The sequence below is a fragment of the Typopeltis vanoorti genome, chromosome 17 (genome assembly GCF_054136105.1).
Source record: "Typopeltis vanoorti isolate ZY-2024b chromosome 17, IOZ_Tvanoo_1.0, whole genome shotgun sequence".
Taxonomy (NCBI): Eukaryota; Metazoa; Arthropoda; class Arachnida; order Uropygi; family Thelyphonidae; genus Typopeltis; species Typopeltis vanoorti.
In genome coordinates this window covers 41,048,281-41,070,765 of record NC_143565.1, presented here as the reverse complement: position 1 = coordinate 41,070,765, position 22,485 = coordinate 41,048,281, and the positions used below count along the sequence as shown (strand labels likewise).

At 34.3% G+C, this 22,485-nt stretch overlaps 1 protein-coding gene across 1 annotated transcript; it reads right to left on the bottom strand.

The window, feature by feature from the left end:
- Window positions 1-3,776: 3,776 nt before the first annotated feature.
- LOC150097314 (uncharacterized) lies at window positions 3,777-20,609 on the bottom strand. The gene is made up of 4 exons (XM_090407646.1): window positions 20,568-20,609; window positions 15,028-15,284; window positions 9,228-9,432; window positions 3,777-3,897 (listed from the first exon to the last, which is right to left on the bottom strand). The coding sequence occupies exons 1-4, from the start codon at window positions 20,607-20,609 to the stop codon at window positions 3,841-3,843; spliced, it is 561 nt and encodes a 186-aa protein (XP_090263772.1). The 3' UTR covers window positions 3,777-3,840.
- Between the last annotated feature and the right edge of the window lie 1,876 nt (window positions 20,610-22,485).

Sequence of the window (22,485 nt, the reverse complement as noted above, 5' to 3'; positions counted from 1 at the left end):
TCCTCCAGATGTTTTGGGAGACTGGGCACTCGTAGATATTCTTAGATCTTCACATCTTCTGACAGCCATTTAAATTTCTTCTTACAAACTGTTGGAATATTCTTGTTTGCTTTTGCTATTTTGTTTTAATTATATCTTTAATCGCTTCTCATAGTTCATCTGGTTTTCATTCGCATAAATTGAGTGTATTGAATCTGTTTTGTATACTAATATTGTATTCAGCCAGCATGTAAGATCATATCTGATCAACAGTTTTTTTTTTTGTTTTGTTTTCCGTTTTCTTAATTTCACATGTACCGTAGCCACTAATAATTTATGGTCTGTTCCACAGTCTGCACCTGGAAAAGTCTTGACAGACTGAAATGCACTTCTTCATCTTCCTTGTCCAAGTATATAGTCAATTTGATTTCTGTGTTGTCCATCAGGTGATATCCATGTGTACGATCTCCGTGTGTACTGTTTAAAGCAGGTGTTAGCAACAAACAAAGAATTCTCTGCACAAAACTCAACTAGTCACTTCCCTGCAGTGTTACGAACACCTAAACCAAAACGACCACTTTTGCATTCCAGTTTCCGATAAATAGCCAAAAATCTCGCTTTGGTATTGCATCTATCACTTCTTATAACTTGCCATAAAATTCTTCTATATCTTCTTCTGGTGTCTCTATAATGAAGTGGATGCATAAACTTTTATGATAGTCATATTCGTTGGATGTCCACTGACTCTGAGAGACATGATTCTGTCACTCACTGGATAAACCGATACATACCTAGCTATCGTTTTCCTGAGTAAGAAGGAAACTCCATTTTTACGACTTGTCTCATGTCCTGAGTAATACACCATATAGTCCCCTGACTGAAAATAGCCCATTTGTTCACTTATTCCAAATATATCCAGCTTCTGGCGCTCCATTATCAGCTTTATTACGTCAAGCTTCCCTTGGTTCATACTTCTAACATTCCAAGTTCCAATCTTGTGGGTTCTTGTAAAACAGGAGCCTCCCTTTTCCAACCAGCAAGTTGGAAAAGGGAGGCTCCTCCGTGATCAAGCTTCCTTCCGGGTTTGACCTAGACGCATCATAACAACTAGTTCTACTTGTGGAAGCCTTCTGTTATTCCCTAGTTGCATGTTGGATGCCTTCAGGCTCGGGGATCGTATCATCCAGCACCATATCGTACTTTCTAATTTTTGGCATGTTCATGGCAAATACAAAGATGGTTTGCCATTGCATTCCTCTGGAATATTTTTCGACTTTACATTCTAGATCCGCACTGTACCGTGAAAACAGGAGCACCTCCGGAAGGATGTGACTCTTCGCCAAGCAGTACGGTCTTGGTAAAGGAGAGGCTAAGTTACGCACATCTTTACCCTGGAATAATTCCCAGTAAGGAAATTATCCCTTACCCACCATTTAAGAATGTACGTCACCCGAAATAGAAGCCATTTAATGACCGAGATGAAACGTCTTCTATCACTCTGGACTGAGGATTATAACCAACAAAGAATACCTCTTAGTACAAGGAATATTCCTGCAAAAGCTCTAAATATTTTTACGTCATTGAAAGAGACTAAATTTCAAGAGGAATGTGAAAGGTTTACTGCGAGTTTAGGATGGTTCGATCGTTTCAAAAATCGAGCTGGACTGCATAACGTAAGAATAACTGGGGAATCTACTCGTGCTGATAAAGATTTTGCGGCCAAATTTCCTGAAGTATTGCCAAGGATAATTCAGGAGGATGATTATGACGATCGTCAAATGCTCAACATCGACGAAACGGGTCTCTTTTGTAAGAGTATGCTAACAAAACCTTTCCTGGCTAAACTGAAGCATCTCAACCAGGATACAAAGTATCTAAAGATCGTCTTACGATATTTTATTAGGAGGCAATGAAGAAGGCGACTTTAAACTCAAGCTTATGTTAGTTTATCTTGCACAAAATCTAAGATCGTTAAAAGGATGAAACCAACATAAACTGCCAGTAATTTGGAAATCAAATAAGAAGGCTTGGGTGACCAAAACTCTTTTCGAGAAGCGGTTCAACTGTTATTTTTGTCCCTTGGTTGCAAATTGCTGCAAGAAAAATAATCTTACCTTTAAAGTCTTTTTGTTATTGGATTACCCAGATATCCTGGGGGACTTACCATCTTAATGAAAATGTGAATATTTTTTTTTTTTTGTCCTGAAATACAACTTCTTTACGTCAGCCGATGGACCAAGGAGATCATATAGTTTAAAGCAAACTACCTTCGTAGAACCTTTTCCAGGCCCTTGAAACAACGAGTAAAGAGAATATAATTTCTTTACCCGTTTTTGCGAAAAATACGATATCAAGTAAGAAGTAGAAAATATTCATTTAGCATGGGAGAAAGTCACCGCTAGCAATATGACAGCCGTGTGGCAGAAGGTCTTACCTTACTGTGCAAATGATTTCATTGGTTTTTATAACCCAGCTGATAACATTATTGGAGAAATCAGCACAATTGGAAAAGAATTTGAGTTAAATGAACTGGATAATGAAGATGTGAGAAACTTGCTTGATTTCCAGAATGATATTCAACTAGAAGAATAGCGTGCATATGAATAAGAAGAAGACGAGGATAAGGAGTGCGAATTAGAAGAGAATATTACGGCTAAGAAGCTAGCTACAAAAGAACTTGAGCTGGTATTCAATCACATTAAGCATGCTAAGGAAGTTTTGTTTGCTACTGATCCTAATGTGGAACGAATCTTCGAAGTCCACCAAAACTTACTAAAGCGATGGCCATCTATCGCAAATTGCATGACAAGATGAAAAATTCGAGTACGATTCAAACATCTTTACTTAATGTTTTTGTACTCGTTAAACAAAGAAACTCAACCAATGTTTACATATTAAATAAAAATACAAGCATTTTATTTTTATTAACTTTGATGATTTAATTCTCTAATATTGCTTATGATCCCTCTCCCCCAAATTTACGTTAAATGATGGATGAATTATAATTATGCCTGTTATTTATTGTATTCACATAACGCAATTTAGCTTAGCGCGCATTAATTGATTTATTAATCAATCGCGTTAAGCGAGGATTTCCTGTATATATATATATACTTGCTTACTTAGGAAATAGGATTAAAACCAAGTTAATATAAAATTACTTGGTATCTTGAATATATATGCTGTATAATAATAGTGTATAATATTGATATGGAGCAAATGTAGATATTTATATTCAAAGAATTATTGTACTTTACATTTTGTATTGAAGCTTTATACTTAACATGAAATGCAATACTACTAATTTTTAATTTTATGTGTGTAAATACTCTGTGTAAAAAATATATATATATATATATTATTATAAACGCAACTCCATGGAGTCTGTAGATCGATAGAGGGAGGTCCTAAACATTATGCCAAGCAGTATTCAATATTTGCGCAATATCTATCATAATTTGCTCTGAACTCTCATTCACAGTCATGATACCCACAACGGACTCTGGCATCTATTCCACTCATTCTCCCTTCTCGAAACCAACAAATCTAGTCCACTCACCCTTGCTAAAGTTCCAGGGATGATTCTCTAATTTCCAGCAGACCTATTCTGAAATTGTGCAAGCATTTTATTTGTGAAATAGATCATGTAAAAAATGTTTTCTTTTTATATTGCATTCTACTGAAATGAGAAGTGCTTACTTAACTGAATTAAGTGAACTGAGTGCATTAAAGCACCATCTTTAATTTTAATTTCTTACATGTTTCAGTTATTAGCCAACATACACGAAGAAATAAATATGCACAGGGAAACAAGACTAAGCTCCATTTTCCTCTTTGTACTTCACAGGATTCATAAGCAGTTTACTGAACGGTTATCTCGCTTATATCGGGCACCTTCTTCTTTTTCGAACAGGAATTCTGAAAAAAGAACAGAAGATTAAACTGTATAAGCATCACTTTCCTTTTCTATATTCTACATAAGATCTATATTGTCTCATAGAAGAGTAAGATTTATAGTAATCGACAAAAAAGAAAACGAATCTGTTCGCAACTTTATGATGATGAGTTTATAGAAAATTCTGTTTGCAATTCTGTTACGTTACTGCGTTCAGTGTTTATTTTTTAATGTATAATTAAAATCATTTCATTGAGTAATATCTGAAGTATCTTATGCACTTACCAGATAAGTTTACATTTCGCTCCTGAAATTAGTTTTTTAAATCGAATATTTATATCTAAGCAGCCTTTTAAAAAATAAAAGCTCTTTAAAAAATTATAAGCTCTCTAAAAAAAGTAATACTTTCCCCCCCTCAAATTAGGTACTTGTTTGAATTGATAACATTCAGTTATCAATTCTTTGAATTGATAACTGAATGCGTCTGAACATGATTTTAAATGTGTCTGAACATGTGTCTGAACTTGTGTTTTAAATGTGTCTGAACTTATGTCTGAACATGATTTTAAATGCTTTAAGGAATAAATGACGAAACAGACATGGGCTGACATTTATAACACAAAACGCCCCCCATCGGCGACTATCATATTTTAGATATACATTTCTTCATTATGTGTTTTCGCATTTCAGATTTCTGTTGAAAATGTATTTGGACAAACGTTATTTGACAATGAATAAAAGAAGACCTAAAAGTTTTAGTGTTTAGTTTCCATCAAAGAAATCTTCATTCGCAATAAAACGTATTAATTCGAACTTTTTGCTAATATTAAAAGCATCTCTGAAAATCACTATACTTCCAAACAGTATCTTCCCCATAATTTCTAATTTCTCTCCTCATCTTCATCACTGAGGTTGAACACTTTTGGTAATAAAACAAAAAGTCACAAAGAATCGAATCCAGTGAATAGCGCAACTTTGTAATCGTGATGTTTCTTTTTATTCTAAAACAGCTTGGCCCAAACAACAAACAAGCATCAGTTCAAAAAACAAAACTGGGCCAATTTTCAATTAAAAAAAGGAGTCTATTGTCAATTCAAAGACAAAACTAACAGCCATTTCTCCATTAAAAAAACAAAAAAAAAACCCCCTCAATTGTCAATTTAAAGAACAGAAACTACCAAACAGTTATCGGTTCAAAGAAAATTAACAGTGAGTTTCTGTTCGTTTTGTTCTTTGAATTGACAGAAAACAAAGAACAAAACTAATTGACAATTTTCAATTTAAAGAACAAAACGTAACAGTCGATTCTCAATTCAAAGAAGAGAACTAACATTCAACTGTAAATTTAAATAAATAAAAAACCAACACCTATCATCAGTTCTTGCAGTTGACAAGGAACAAACTAACTGACAAACGACTGCTGTGCTCTTTAATTTGACAACAGATGAAACTAGCAATCAATAGGCAAGAAGAACATAACAATAATTCCAAGAAGAATATAACAATAATTCCAAGAAGAATATAACAATCAATTTTTCCTTTTTAAAAAATAAACACTCAAAAGACAAGTAACATTCAGCTGTCAGTTCGAAGAAAATAATTGAGAGTTAATAGTCATTTTGTCTTTTGAATTGAAAAAGTACAAAACTAACAGTCAATTTTCATTTACTTTTGTTATTTATTCAAGTTACAAAGGTAGAAAACTAACACAACTGTCCATTTTAAAAAACAAACACTAACAGTGAAATAAAACTAACAAGGAATTGTCAGATTCAAGATCAAACCTAATAGTCAGTTATTTGTTCAAAGAACAAAACTAAGTCGATTTTGTTTTTTGGATTCACAGGGAGAAAAGAACAAACTGACAACTGTCAATTTAAAGAACAAAAAACCTAACATTAAATTGCCCATTAATAGAACAAAAACTAACAGCAATTATGAATTTAAAGATGAAAGCAACATTCAGTTATCAGATTGCATGTTTTTTGGACTGACAAATTAAAAAATAACAAAACTAATTCGAAATTTACAATATTTTTATTTTGTGGTTTGGAAAAGGACAAAACTAACAGTCAATTATGTATTTAAAGAAAAAACAACATTCAATTGTCAGTTTTCATGCTTTTAGATTGGCAAAGAAAACTGACCATACTTTTTTTTTCTTTGATACGAAGACGGACCAGTCTAACAGTCAATTTCAATTCAAACATCAAATTTCAAACTTCGAACATGAAAAAGAAAAATAACTAACTGACATTTAATTGTTGTTTTGTACTTTGATTTGACAAGGATGAATCAAATAGTCTATATCAATTCAACGAACAAAATTACAGTTGGTTGTACAATTTTTAAAGATAAAAACAGCACACAAAAATAACAGTCAATTGTCAGTTCAGAGAACAAAATTAAGAGTTAACTGTGAGTTACGTTTGTTTTTTGAATTGATATAGAAGAAAACAAACACTCAATTTCCAACTTAAAGAACAACACTAACATTCAAAGAGAATGAACGCTCTATTGTCAATTTAAAGAACTAACAGTTAAACAAACCAGTCAATTGTTATTTTAAAGAGCAAAAACAAATAATTAGTTTTCAGTTAAAAAAAACTATCAGTCAGCTGTCAATGTTAAAGAACACAAAACTAATATTCAGTTATCAATTCAAAGTAAAAAAAATAATGATCACTTGCCCATTAATTTTGTTCTTTGAATTGACAAAAATATTAAAATAACTGAAATTGTTAATTAAAAGAAGTAAAACAAAAATGCAACTAACATTCATTTGTCCTTCAAAAAATAAATCTAAAATTTAATTAGACATATAAAGAATAAAATCAATATTTCACTTATGTTTGCTTTGGTTATTTGTTGACCAAGAATAAAGAACAAAAGTGAAATTTGACTGTAGTATTGTTCTTTGATTTGACAAAGTCAAATCCAACTTTGATTTAGCAGTTTAGATTGTCAATTCAAAGACCTGAACTAAGAGTTAATTGTTCCTTGAAGAGGAGGGCAAGAGATTTAAGATTCAAACAAGCAGGAATATAATGATCAGTTGCTAATGGAAACAGAGAAAGATTGCATCATTTAATGGCAAAATCTGCCATATTTCGCATGAAGAGACATTATTTTGATGATATACAATGCAATATGCTGGCACATTAGTTAGGTTTTTCATATCATTTTCATTATTTTTTTTACAAAAAAAGTATATTACTTTTGATATATTACACTTAGATATGTTTCTTTCCCCTTATTGTTTTTCCAGAAATGAAAAAAATCTGTCATTCAAAATACCCACCGCGGAAGTTTGTTTTAAGAAAGAATTAAATGCTGTCTTCACAAAAAGCACTTGCCAATTAATTTTGTTGAAACAAATTATGAAACCATCGGATATGTAATGTAATTCCGATAAAGAACTCTACTTTTAGATTAAAAAAAAATCTATTTCCTTTCGAAGATTATTAATAACATGGCAAGGACATGTACTGTATTGTCCTGTTTATTACCTGGAGACATAACCCAAGCTCACTAACATATTACAGGTAACCCTCGTATAACGCGGTACTTCTACAACGCGGTTTCGCTATAACGCGGTTTACAAATTGTAGTAACCTTTATCTTTTCATACGTTTTTCACCGTGCGACTTAAAAATCAAATTTTATCTTTGTTAAATTTGTGTCTTCCTGTATCGCGCATGTAGTGATAAGTAGCGACTTTATATTAGGGGAAATACCCTTCAGCACGCATGTGCGTCAATTGTTTACCGTGTAAAGTGTTTATTGTTGAAACTTGTCTTCGTTTTCTGCCAGGAAAGCGCATTAAAAATCATAAGTGTGTTCATCTCAAGCTGAGCACTTCATTTTCCGATGAGTTACATACAATATGTAATGCTTTTTTTTATGTAAAAAAAATATTTTTATAGTAATGGCCACACAGAAATCTTTTGCAATATAGTTGAAAATGAAATTAGTGAATTAATTGATTGGGAAATGAATTTAAATGAGGAGGAACTGCAATTAATAGATGACGTTGAACCAAAAAGCGGGGAATGTTCCGCCGAAGATTCTGATTGTGATGAATCCGTTAAAAAAAATTCAGTTTAAAGAAATTAGCAGAAGGATTGGACTTGGCAAGAAAGTTAGGAAGTTATTTTACGGATAATGATTCCTTAATGGAGTGCTCCGGAAAATTCACGAGACAATTGGATATTTGTTTAGCACAATATTATGAACTTCATAAAAAATTGAAGCATAGTGGTAAGCAAGGTCTTATTACTGACTTCTTGATAACTAAACCAGCCGAAGTATGCAATAAGAATTATGCAAATGATGTCCAAGAGATTTCAAGTGATGAAGACGTCTGGCCATTCCTAAATAAAGAACATCTAGAAATGTTCGTTTTAAACACAGTTATGACGATTATAATATGCACTTTATTATGTGCAATGAAATTTACACAATTTGTAATTTTATAAGTTTATACTATATATTTGTTTCATAGTTTATGTTTTCTTAACTTAAAAATTACAAGAATTAATTAAAAATATATTTTTGTTGGGTGTCATTGTTATTTATATAATTAAAAAAAAACGATATCGGAACTACCCTACTTTTTTTCTATGTGATCTGAGTCTCGCATAACGCGATTTATATCACGCGGCACATCTATGGAACCTAACATCCGCGTTATACGAGGGTTACCTGTATACTAATACATTACTTGATACAGTTACATTTAGTACTAGTAGAGTTACATCTAATATTAATAACACTAACACAGTTACATCTAATGTAACTATTTTCTTTGGAAGATCATTGAAGAAATGGTACAGTCCAGAACATACGCATACCCAGAATGAACCCTCCATCACCTGGATACATTGACCATGGCCACAAAGAACCATTCTTAATTAATTCTCACCTTATTCTGGACATATATTACTACTTATATGCACCAAACAAAATTATTAAACTGGAATATAATCATTGTGTAGTAGGAAAAGTAGTTTATACCTCTGGGGACATTCTCCTAAAGTGTACATGAAAAACAATACAGTTCTTAAGCTATTCCAACAGAGAAAACTCTACTATGATCAATAGCTGTAGCTGACGATTTAGAAATTCTTAGACAGAAACAATAACAGTTAGGAATTTATGTGATTCCTCTCTATACATATTGGATAATGGAAAATAATGAATTCACTTACTTTGATGATATTTTGTATCCTGCATAATGATCGTGAAATCGCGTTTTCCTATAATACGTGAAAGCATTATAATATTCTTGTACAAATACGAGGGAAAAAAAATAAACTGCAACTTGAAATTTTCCAACATCTTGATACTTTACCTGGCAGTTATAAATGACTTCAAAGAGAAACACCAGGATGGAGAGGCCTGTACCGAATCCGTACAGATAAAATGTCCCTTGATGATGTACTATATTGATTTTTTTAACTGACTCCTCAGTTACATGTGTGAAGTTTAGGGCACTTTTGAGAACATAATCAGGCGTCCACCACTGAGGTAAACCAGCCTCCATGGCTCGCAGGATACTAAATGAAAAACAAGACCTGTTTTAGTATTAGTTATACATCCTGTATGTTGAGATATTAGTTGAATCTCATAGAATTGTTTTCGCTTACAGGTGCGAATTCATTGTTCAAAAAAGATTTATACCTCTGTTAAACAACTAGTAAGAGGTTATTACATTCTCTGTTTGTATCCTGAAAGAAGCATCAGTCATTATGCTATAGAATTTCTATAATGTACGTGTTTGTATTTTGCTGATTGTTTGTTAAAAAAGTTAATTTGTCAAATGTTAATTAATTTTTACTGATCAAGACAAAAATAAATGAATGCTTTTTGTAGTATGATTCATGGTACCCAAGCATGCAGCAGATAAGTTTTATTTTCCTCGATTATTAATTGATTGATCGATTTACTTAAGTGATATATTGGCGCCCTCATTATTTCTGTATGCATGCTTTTTTGTAATATACAATAATCAGTTCATTGGGAAAATAGTATGCATTCACATGCACACTATCTACCAACAATTGTCCGGGCACTTTAGAAATTTGCAACTGATATCAGTAGGCGCATTCTATTATAGGGAATGTCCACCTTTGGCTTTGATCACCCTCTGCACTCTTTGTGGGAGGATTTCCACCAATGTGCGGCAGACATCAGAGGAATTTTTCTCCATTGCTCCATCAAAGCAGCACTGAGCTCAACGAGAGATCGAGGAGGTGCTTCTTTGGATCTAATTTGCCTCTCCAATTCGTTTCGCAGGTGTTCGATAGAGTTGAGGAAAGGACTCTGCGCAGGCAAAGGCAGCCGTTCAACACCTATCTCTCTTCATACCACTGCATAACAGCTGCAGTCTTGTGGCGTGGGGTTTTGTCGTCTTGATGGTAACACTGGTCCGTTCCATAAAAATTCCACAGTGTAGGCAGCTGCTGAATATCCAGAATATCAAGGTACAGTTGCCTTCATGGAACCATGGACACCGAACAGTGGTCCCACTCCTAACCAGCTGAATGCACCTCACAATAATACTCCTCCACCACCAAATTTTACAGTGGATACAACACACTGTGGTAACAAGCGTTCACCAGATTGTCTCCACACTCACATCCTTCCCTCAGACTGGAAACAGGCGAACCTTGATTCATCGCTCCAGAATACCTTTTTCCACTGAACAATTGTCCAGTTCACAGTCTCTTTGCACCAGGCAGACGACCAGCCTTGTTCGTTGTTGTGATGTTCGGCTTGTGTGCCGCTAATCTTCCCTAGAAACACAGTAAATGAATTCTTTTCGTACAGTACAGTATTAGTGCTTCCCATAGTGTTACTGGCGCTCTGGAACTCATCACGAATGGTCTGTGGCTATTGTAGCCTGTGTTTCCTTGTCTACTCATTTAACACCGTCCTGTGCCTTCAGTCATTACAGCGGTAGCCCTGGATGTTTTCCTACACTGGTGATGCCAGAACATCTTTATTTTTTAATCACATTACCAATCATTAATTCTGGATGCTCCAGTTGAACCGTAATGGCACGTATGAAAATGCCACCAATGTGACAGCGCACGATGACACTTCTTTCGAAGTCATTGAGTTCAGGTCGTGTTGCCATACCACCTGCATTCAAACGCTACGATGAAATACTGCTTCCTGCTATCTGTACATCGATTTTTATGTTATTAATAAACCTGGAATGTTCTACAACTCGAAATAACAGGGGTGTCCGGACAATTATTGGCAGATTGTGTATATACAACAGACACTATAAAGCAAGCGAATGCTATAATTTTTTACCTCTTAAACTACTTCAAACCTGCCTATAATTTCCTGCCCTTGACAAATGCAGAATAATAATACACCAAACTGAGACGTGTTATTTGGTGAATCTTGAAGGTGAAGAATCACTTGACGTGTGTTATTATGAGCCATTGGAGAGAGAAAGAGTGAGCGAGCGAGCGAGAGAGAGAGAGAGAGAGAGAGAGAGAGAATCAACAGTTTCTAATTTATCAGTCTGGTACTTACAGCTTATCTAGCTGAAAAAGCTTTACGGTCCGATCAAATTCTTGATGATTAAAAACAAGTCAGGCGTATGAAGGCATTGTAATTCTATCTTGATTCATGAATTAGGGAACATATAATCTACATTAAAGCTGTATGATATGAAATGAATTAATATCTTGTGTAAAACCAACACGTTTAGGAAGTTCCTCCTCACTAAGGTTTGCTGAGGTTTGGTGGTGTTGGCTGTAATGAAAAAGATAAGAAAAGGTAATTAATCCATGAGGAAAATGTATATGCCTGTTAATTGCGTGTATTTTCCAGCCATTTTGATAATTTTATAGAATTAAAAGCCAGTTTTCCCAGAAAATCCCTCTGACACCTCCATCTGATGATGGATAATTAACCTTCTTCCTGAAAAAGCTGTTATAATGATTGCTTGCATCCAACACATGATTCTCACATACCTCTTCTAAGTAATGGTCGAATAATCCGACATTCTAACCCAAGGAATCATCTCTTTCTAGAAGATTTTCTTGAAGGCACATGGAATTAATCTAGAACGATGTCACAATCTCATCCAAATTTGGCATCAAAAGATAAATTTGAATACAAGTAGAACGCTACGTCAAATGCTGAAATAACGAACTGTGTTTCTGTGTGACAATTCCAATTCCGTCATTCATGCTAAATGAATTTAAGCCACAGAAACCTAAAGAATATAGGAAAAGGATCAGTTAGAGGAAGAAGAAAGAGGTGCACTGTCATCCATCTCTCTGCAGGATTTTGAGAATAGTTAGAGTGAACTACTCACTTAGATGAACCACATTCTATTAGTGCATATAAATAAAAAAATAAAGAAGAAGAAGGGAATTGGAACAAATATTTGAAGCTCATTTATTAATGATAGAGCTGAAAATACGAGAGTGGTCTGAAAAGTTCTCAACCTCGACCATAGACGGCAACACTATTTTTTTTTTCCAAGTTGGTACATCTGCCATAAGCATCCATGTGAAATTGCAAGTCATTCTATGAAGTAGTTTGTTTTATACAGATGTCTGAAGCAAAAAAAAAAAAAAAACTGTTGTCTGTATCCCTTCAAATGGATAAAATTGAGTATCGTGCGATTATAAAATTCTTTGTAAAAGCAGGTTTAAAGGAAAAAGAAATTCATTCGAAGTTCATAAACGTTTATGGGCACTCCTCTCTTTCATTCTGAAAATTAAGAAATTGGCTGCAGAGTTTACACGTGGCTGTACCAGCCTTGAAGCTGATCCATGTGAAGGTCGTCCAAAAATTGTAACAACACCAAAAATCATTGATCAAGTGGATGACAGGCAAGTCAAAGTGCGTGAAATTGCTGAGACTATAGGCATTTCAAAAGAAGGTGTAGGATGTATTTTGCATGAAGAACTGCAAATGAAAAACCTCTGCGCAAGATGGGTGCCGCGCTTGCTCACAGCAGATAAAAAACGCACTCGCACGAAAATCTCAGAAACAGTGCTTGCAGCGCTTTAACAAGAATAAAACTGATTTTGCGCATCAATTTATTACTATGGATGAGACTTGGATTCATCATTACACATCAGAATCCAAATATTAGTCAGAGCAGTGGTGGTCAGCGTTGCAGATCTTACTGAGAACAACTACGGGACCGGATAATGGCACGAGCAACGCTGGAATAAATGTATTAGTCTTAAGGGAAATGATGTTGAAAAATAAAAATAATTTAAAAATTATAAATTAGTTTTTCATTGTTAGGCCGAGAACATTTCAGACCACCCTCGTATGTGATATGACGTTCATCAGTGAATTTTAGAAACGATGAGTTTAAGTGACTTAAAAAAAATATATTCTCATGACTGGAGGATGAGTTAGAGCCTCAGCCTGTCTCGACGGAGCCTTTCAGCTGGAAAGACCTGGGTTCGAATCCTTTCAGTGCTTTTCAATCAATGGTGAATTTAACCGGTCTCGTACGATGGAATAACATTTTCCTATCGGAAAAATCGTTTTTTTTTTCCCCAATGCAGGCAACTAGTCCAATGAACATGTACATGTGACAGACATGAAATACTTGCTCTTAGGGGATAGAGAGAGAGAGAGAGAGAGAGAGAGAGAGAGAGAGAGAGAGAGAGAGAGAGAGAGAGAGGAGTGGCAAGCCGGCTACCTTAATTATCAATTATCCGAAATTAGCGAACTCAATCTGTCTTGGATGGAAGATAGGTTAATTAAAATTTACGTATAATTTATTAAACCTATTGATATCATTACTTATTTCTGTGTAAATATGTAAGTAACATAATAATAATATAATAATAATAATAATAATAATAATAAAAATTTAAAACATTATAAAAGTAGTAAGGGAATGACAGAAAGAGTGAGAGCATAAAGTATGAGTGATTACGCACAAGTCACCTAAATGCATCCACCAATATGCGCACCGTGAAATGGTTTGACATTGTGTCAGCATATGGTTCACTGCTCTTTAATTTTATTTCTTATTATTTTTTTCCAGAACGGAGTTATTCAGTGTTCTGTTTTCCCTGAGTAGTTGGAGTTTTTTCAGGTTGAGCCTGATTACCATCATAAATATAAAACCTACCTCGAATGCGTTTTGAAGTAGTTACGTATGCTTTCAGGTATAGAGTATGAATTTGGGTAATTCATAAGTTTCATATCGGTGCCACCTCGATGACATTATGTTTCCTGGTAAATGCCAATAATAAAATATTATTATTATTATTAAATGAAGGATTGATAAAATAGAAATGAGTTAAATTGTTTATAAAGCGAAATTTCCAAAAAGATTTACAAAGCACGATCCGATGATTCTCAGATTTTGGCAAAATAATTTAAAGACATTTTCAAACAGGATCACGAAAATCATACTGATAATGAGAATGAGTTATCATCGTACTTCTCACGAAAAATTACCAGGAAATAACTAAAAATATGTTTTGGCATTTATTTCCTTAATGGTCTTTAGTTCAGTCCATGTGTCTTATTCATATCACCTTTAAAGAATATTGTTATTATACTGGGAATGCAAGGAAAAAAACACATTAACCTTTGTGTCTTTCTAGTAAAACAGACAGAAATTTAAGAAATGCTTACACCAAAGTTTTTCGATGAATATTCGCTTGCGGACCACCGTCTGCTTTGCTTTAAACACGTCAGAATGAACGAATGTTTAAAGACTATTCTTGATCTTGTTTCCATGGTGATTATCAAAAAACATTGCGATGTATACTGGTTTATAGTTAGAGAAAATGCCCCATTGAGAAGACTGTTTCCGATGGGTTTTAGCGAAATCATTGGGGACGATATAGTGGATTAAGAAATTCGTTCCAAAGATTTCGACAAAAGATCAGAAAGAAAATACCTCGTGACTCTCTCAAGAACAATTTATCTGGCAAAGATGATGTGTACATTGAATCTTTCAAAATAAAATTACAAGAAAACTTAATGTTTCCTGAACTGAACTAAACTGTGAAGATGTGGCTTTCCTTCAAGAGATCGAATGGTTGTTGGAGAAAGATTAGAACAGACAGCGGATAGGCTCAGTTTCATTGCCAGAATTTGAACACATTTGGATACCTACCGTTTTGTATTTAGTTACTTACATAAGGTTCAGCTCATCATACCAAGGATGAAATTTCAAGACCTCTTGAGCTTCCATCGATACACTCAGTCGCTCCTTAGGCATAGTGAAAGCATATTTCCCAGCTGCCTCAACTGCAGCAAATACTTCTTGTCGATTCGTTACAAAAGTGACTTGATCCAAATAAAGCCATTCCTGGGCCATCTTCCATGTGTTAGCAAGAGTACCCTCTGAAGGCCACGTATTGTACTGGTCATCCAATGCGATCAAAAAGAAATCCTATGGAATATAAATAAGAAATTCAGTTGAGGATTTATTTGTTGGTGTACACTATTCTTAAATATTATTGCAGAAAAACCAAAATTCAGAAAAACAATGCTACAATCATTTATAATTTGAAGATGAGATAGAGGAGGCTCGCAATCACTTCACAAAGGGTAGGACGGATTCCATAAGATGTATGTTGATAAGAAGATCGCGAAACCAGACTACATCTAATGCATTAGAAATAATAAGAGAAATCACGTGAGTTGTTCCATAATTTTCTATAGCTTGTGTATAAAATTGGTAAGGTTGTCTGGTAGAAAGGTCGGAAACTTTCATAGGAGTGCCAGATAGTAAATGTTGTAGGCTGCGCGGGTCAATAAACCAAATTGACGGTATTATTTACTTATGTTTAAGATAGAGAGAAAAGTTACTTAATTTGTTAACAAAATACGAACGTAATTGTGTACAAAAACAACTTTTGGAGAAATTAGTGAGTTTTTATTACGCCTAATTGGGGTTCATATTTAGTGTTCTCAATCATCAAAATCAACAGCAAATACTCATCGAATAAATCTCATATGTAACAAGATTTTACGTATTTCGTCTTTGAAAATATCTTTAAACACAGAGAATATTGGTACAAACATGTCCCGATATATCCCTTGCATTCGAAACCGTGACAGGTTGGCACTGAATTCGAGCTGAATCCGTGCTGCACAGGGTAACGAGAGTGCAACATGTGCAAGCGAATAAACACGACAGCGCCACATTGAAACGATCGATACTGAAACAACAATTTCACGATTTTCTCGTGACATTCGTTTAAAAACCATCCCTAGCTGGCGAACACTAATTTTTTACCTGTCCCTGGTCCAGGTAATCTACGGTGAAGCGAGAACCAGCGAATTCATGCCGGTGTTCATAATTAATTAATCGTTCTGTAAATATCCCCATAATGACATTTTCTATTATTTTCGTGATTACTGAAGTGAACAATACAGCAATAGTTTGATGGTTGACTTTCATCTCCTTAACTGTTAGGAATAAAAGCTTGCTTCCATGCTATTAGATAGATGAGAAATGAGTACAACCGCTTCTAAAGGGGATACTGTATAGGTATTCATTCTAAGCAGAAGCATTAATACAACTGGGACGATAATACCGTCTGAGCTAAGGGAAAGAGTAGCAATCCCACTCAGTATTTTTCTGATGTCCTTCAGGCAAGGGATCAGAGGAGGAGTACTAAGAATAGTCGTATAAGAGTGGAAGGAGATTTGACTTGGCCGTTGCGCATGAGTTAGACAAGAAGAAAAGCTGGTGCCAAGAGATCCGTTTATCAGCAGGAGATGTTACTATTGTAACATTGTACCATGCAGTAGGGCACTGTGGATTTGATATTGGGAGGGGGGGATGAGTTGAACAATACAGCATCGTATCCGACGTATGACTGAAAATCTGCAATGATCGCTAATTCATAAGTAGTATAGAAATAGAAGACACGACGATATAAATAAAAAAAAAATAATTTTAATTAGGAAAAGATTTTTGGAAAATTTTGAAGTGTTTTTCCTTTTTCTTTGGGGGGCCAGAGCCCCTTGCTCCCCCCCCCTCTGGGTGCGGCACTGGTACCATGAAATAGATGGGGAGTAGAAACAAGGAAGGGGAGGGGTTGTGCCCAACAGCCTTGGTGAAGTACAAGAAAGTTAGAGTGCCATATGAACTTTTTTTCAAGTTTGTGCATTTGGTCTTTGCAAAGTCTACTTTATATACGTCCATGGTTTTTTCACAATTAATACGGCTGTAAAATACGTTGAGCAACATGATGTTGGTTTTAACTTAGCCATTGGAATTTTTGTCTGGACTGCTTTGACATGTTTTTTTGGAGACTAGCCAGCCCTTGGATAGAGGAGATGGGCCATTGAAAATAGGCGTAGAAAACCAGAAATCCCTCCTCCTAGTCGGACACCGATAGTACCATGGGGCACAAGACTCATATTGGCTGAGAAAAGGTCATTATGCAGAAAACGTGAACAAAGTTATCGTTGAAGTTGCTAAAATAAAAGGTAATACTGGTAGCGTATCTGAAGGAAGAGTTAGCTGGTAAAGAAAATATCCAGAGTTCGGGAAGAATGAAGAAATTATCTCGCATTCTTGTAAGTGACAAGAGGACAATATTGTGCAACCTCATTATTGACGACAGACAATTCTCTGAAATTAGGGATGGTGAGCCAGATTGAATTATGGACGTTGAAACCTCGAAGGAAGATTATGTCACTGTTGAGGCGATTAGATTGAATGTGATCAACTGTTAGAAAGACGAGAAGAAATAACCAAATGGAAGCAAATGACGACAACAAAATGAGCTCAGGAAATCTTGAGCAAAAGGTTTTCAGAACTGGAATCTCATATAAAGGAGATTCCAGTCCTGATGACCTTTGGCATGGGATAGAGTACATGATCGCCCCTTCTTGCAAAAGGCGTCATGCATGACGTACTGTGGAAAGATAGGTGAGCTGTTACAGTAGAGGAGGCCTTTTGGTTTTCAGTGAGGAAACCAATTTGATGTGGATTTTTTTTTTTAGTATTACTTCTTTTAGGTTTAGGCTTTTTGCATTTTGAATGTTTCTAAAATACAAATCATGTGCAAACTCTCCAAATACTTATTTTTTAAAAATCATTTAAACACGAATATTTGTTTAATGTGTTTCGTGTAATTACTCTGCATGAATTTATTTGTTCATTCAATTTATTAAACGATTGAATTAAGTAAAACTAAATTTAAAATTAAACGAATTAAAATGAAAGAAATTTAAATGTTTTATTTAGTCTAATTAGTTTGATTAAATATATAAGAAATCCCCTTTATCTATTGACAATGTCAAATATTAATACGAGAGTTATTAATATAAATATTAATTTATTATTAATAAATCAATGTATTCATTGACTACTAATTGTAAATTGTATTGTGCCATGGAGACGAACTTATCATTAATGTCTAATGATAAGTTCGTCTCCATGAACACAATTTAATTAGCAGTCAATGAAGACACTGAATGCTAATTTTGAAATTAGCATTCAGTGTGCATTCAACTCAGCTGTAGTAATTCCTCATTACTACAGCTTAACAACAAATGTTGTTAAGCTGTAGTAATGAGGAAAACTCGGTGTTTTTCAAAGTGCACTACCCCCCCCCCCCCCTCCTTCTTATATACATTTATTTATGAATATGATTTCACTTAAATGATATCATGCTTTGATCCTCCATTCATCAAAACGTTGATTGAGAGAAGAAAATTCAACTTAGAAATCATTTGCGATTATGAACTGGCTTTTGATGTAATAGACTGAATATGCACTCTTTGGTTTAAAAAAACTATATACCTATATCTGTATTAAATCTACTCTACAGTCGTTATAAGAAAATAATCAATAATCATGAAAAGAGGTACCGGAAATGTTTGAAGTAACAGAAGGACTTAGAGAGACGTGGTTGTCACTTTTCTCCACTATTATCTGGAATATATGAGAATGGAACAAATCAAAGAATGGAAGACAAATATCAGACGGAATTCAAACAGCAAAACATTTTAAGATACACTGTTCATTTCGAATGGCCTCGATAAAAGAAGAAATTTTAGAAAACGTGCACAAACTGTATCCAAATTAATTTTCAGAATACACAATACACACTCCAATTTCTCATGAGAAAACACAACAATAACTAAAGCATCGGAGTTGAACAGAAAAATGTTCCAAAGTGAAATAGTTACCGATAAAAAAAAGAATTGAAAAAGCTGATAATTTGAAATATTTTCAATTATAAGTACAGTAAGCACGGTTTACTGCTAGCCAGCAGACTGAATCGTTAACGTATTCGCACTTCAACTGACCAGCCGTGGTCAGTTCTGGCGTAGATATGAATGTTAGAGATTGCCTTTAGGCGTTAATTAAATTTATTTCTCCTTGTTATTGGTTACTGGGTGTATCAAGCGTCTTAAAAATGTTCCATGGTTGATCTAGAGAAGAGTGTTATCGGGTTGAAAATATAAATAAATAAGCAAAATGATTTAAAATGATATTTTAATAAAATACTACCTTAGTCTTAAAATATATTAAAGTATCAATATTAGGAAAATTACTACTGAAATGTGTGAATAATATTAGTAATATTCTTCTCATCAAATGGAGATAAGCAATTTCTCTTTTAATTTAATACATTTCCCAGGTGTGAAGAATACTACAGTTGTTCATCGCGATGGTCGCTTTTCGTAACTAAGAGTAGTATTGATAAATATGTTTTTTTATCCATTGATTGAGTAATCGGGTTCAATCATAAGCGTGCACTCATTGAATTAAAACTGTTTGAGTGAAATGATAATTTTTTTATTCTTAGTTTTAATGCACCACATTAAAAATTAAAATTCATTAACAGTGGAACGCTCCAGGATCTATAGCAATAGATCATTAATAAGTGAAATGTGTGAATAATATTAGTAATATTAAACTGAAAGTGCAGTCTTCAAATATATCAATATAAATAAAAACACTAGTTCTTGTTATATGTAAATATACTTGTTTTTATTAGCGAAACAATCTACCTCAAACAAACTTGAATTTTTATTCTTTCTGTACCGAATTAGAAGCCTTCATGCAGATGTACGTTAAACATTACTTACGCAGCGTATGTGCAACGGTGTCACGTGTGCCACGTGTGTCAGCACGTGTTCTAGGCAACTATTTAAGAGTGGTGCTGATCAGTAGTCGTCAAGGGCGGGAAAAACAAAGGATCTTTCGGAATTCAAGTTTTCAAAAAGGTGAGATATCCCGGGTGTTTAATCAGTGGAAAAATAATCACATTGCTTGTCTAAGAGGCGTAACTGCGAAGGCTTGTACGGACAAAAACAGAATTTCCTGTGTGCAGCAGTTGACCGAAGTATTTCATGAAGACTATTACGTACCCATATCTCACCAAACAATGCGAAGGGAATTGAAGAGGATCGCTAATGCATGCCTATACATACTTGAAGTTTCTAATTCAGTGGTCGGTATGTGTGTTTAGAGAAATTGCACCGTTTATCTGTTTATTGTTTGCTATCATTAAATGTATGAGTTAATAATTTCTTGTAATTGAATTTTCTATTGATGTTTGGTTAATACCATTAACTTCAAATTTCTAACAGAAAATATCTTGAATTTCGCATTAGAAATGCGAAATTCAAGATATTTTGAGTTATTAAAATATAATTTTAATAACTCAAAATTATAAAATTTCATACTAAAATTAGTTCTTACATCTGGGTTTAATTCATCGTCCACTCGGATCATTACACTCATCTCAACCCTCTTTGCAAGATCCACAAATTTCTCAAATGTATCAATTTCTGGATCCGTTATTGGTACGAACAACAAAGACCCAAGCGATCCACTGTAGCTCTGAATGAGCACGTAGACAGAGAGCATCCAAAATCCAAGAACAAATCGAATTCTGTGATTCGAAGTCATTCTCCCGCTGACTCCTGAAAGGAAAATTTAATAAGTTAGAATAAACCTCGGTCATGAAAGTTTAAATAAATTCAAAATTCAAAACCAGAAAGGCAAAGACAGTCACTATTTCCGTATATTATGACAGTGTAGGAATTTTTATGAAAAATAGTAAGTTTGCCTTTAAAAGGACTCACCCAGCTTTCAGTGCCGAATGGTAAACTACATGTTGCGGTGATGGAACTTCGTCACGCACCAGAAAAAAATTCGTAGTGCTGTTCTGGATTGGAACTCTGGACTTTCCAAAGGAACGTATGCCACTTTAGAAAGAATGATATTTCTTAGAAGCAAAAAAGGAGTTAAATAAAAATTTGCAAATATCTTACTTTGACTCCTTATTATGATAAAATGAAAAAACAATTTATAAATAAAAACTGTTTTTTTATTTATAAACTGACATGACATAGACTCCATTTACCCTTGAGCTCTGAAGACGATTCATATGTCGAAACGACTCATACCCCGTTACTCCCATTTTTTATCTTTAAATTTTAAATTTAGTAGTTCCTCCTTGATATGAGGCCATTATGAAATCATTGTATGTATTCTTCTATTTTTAGTTTGCATATATTTAATTTCAACATTTTTAGTTTCCACATTTTTATTTCTATTTTACCCCTTTTGAAAAAAAGTTCTAATGTATTTTTATCCAACCGATAGTCCAAGAAGGTTTTATAGTTCATTTCTCATAGTTCAATTTTAATGGTTTTAATTTAAGTTATTTATTATTTTTTACCAATTATATTTCTGACGCCGTTTCATCACAAAGTTAAAATTGAAGATTCTTATGTCAAAAATTATTCTTCTTGTATTATTTTTCTTTCAGTTTATGTTTTTAGAATACATATCATCAATGTCTTAATTTAATTGGACTAAAAAGCCATTGATATAATACATGGGGTACTCCCAGTCCAGTTAATATACGATGGCCATTCCTTTATTTCGACTACTTCAGTCAGTCCAGATGGCGCTTGCATCACAGTGACAGCCAGGATGCATCGTACTGGAATCGTATTGCGTACTGTTCTCTCGAAGTTGCTGATCGACTTATAAAAGGGACATGGTCTGGCTGACTTTGAAGAAGGCATGGATATAGAGTACCAATTTAAGGGTGAATATTTCTGGAAAGTACCAGTATTGTTGGCTGTTGGCTGTTTGTGGAGTGGTGCAATTAACGAGTTCCAAGACTGGAAGGATACTGGGAAAAACAGCAGCCGTTTAGGACTATCGGTTGGATAAAAGTACATTAGAACTTTTTTTCAAAAGAGGTAAAATAGCGATAAAAATATGGAAACTAAAAACAGAAGAATACATACAGTGATTTCTTAATGGCTCCCAAGCCTTATTGATGCTTGTGGTGAAAACAAGATGTTTCACCTTATGCAAATCCATAGACGAAATAAAACGGCTGGCCATGGACTTTAACCATCAGACGATTGGCAGTGTTTTTCCCAGGCCATAATACAATGCAACAATGACCCTCCTCCTCCTCCGTAGAGTTCTCCGAAGTAGGTGTCCAGTAAAGATACACATACTTACGTCATATTCATCGACGATTTCGTCTACAATTTGTATTTGACAGACGTCGTTTGACCAAATAAAATTGAAAAAAAAAAAAGAGTCGCCTATTCGAATTCATCTCCTTTCCAGCTATTTCTGGTAGACAGTA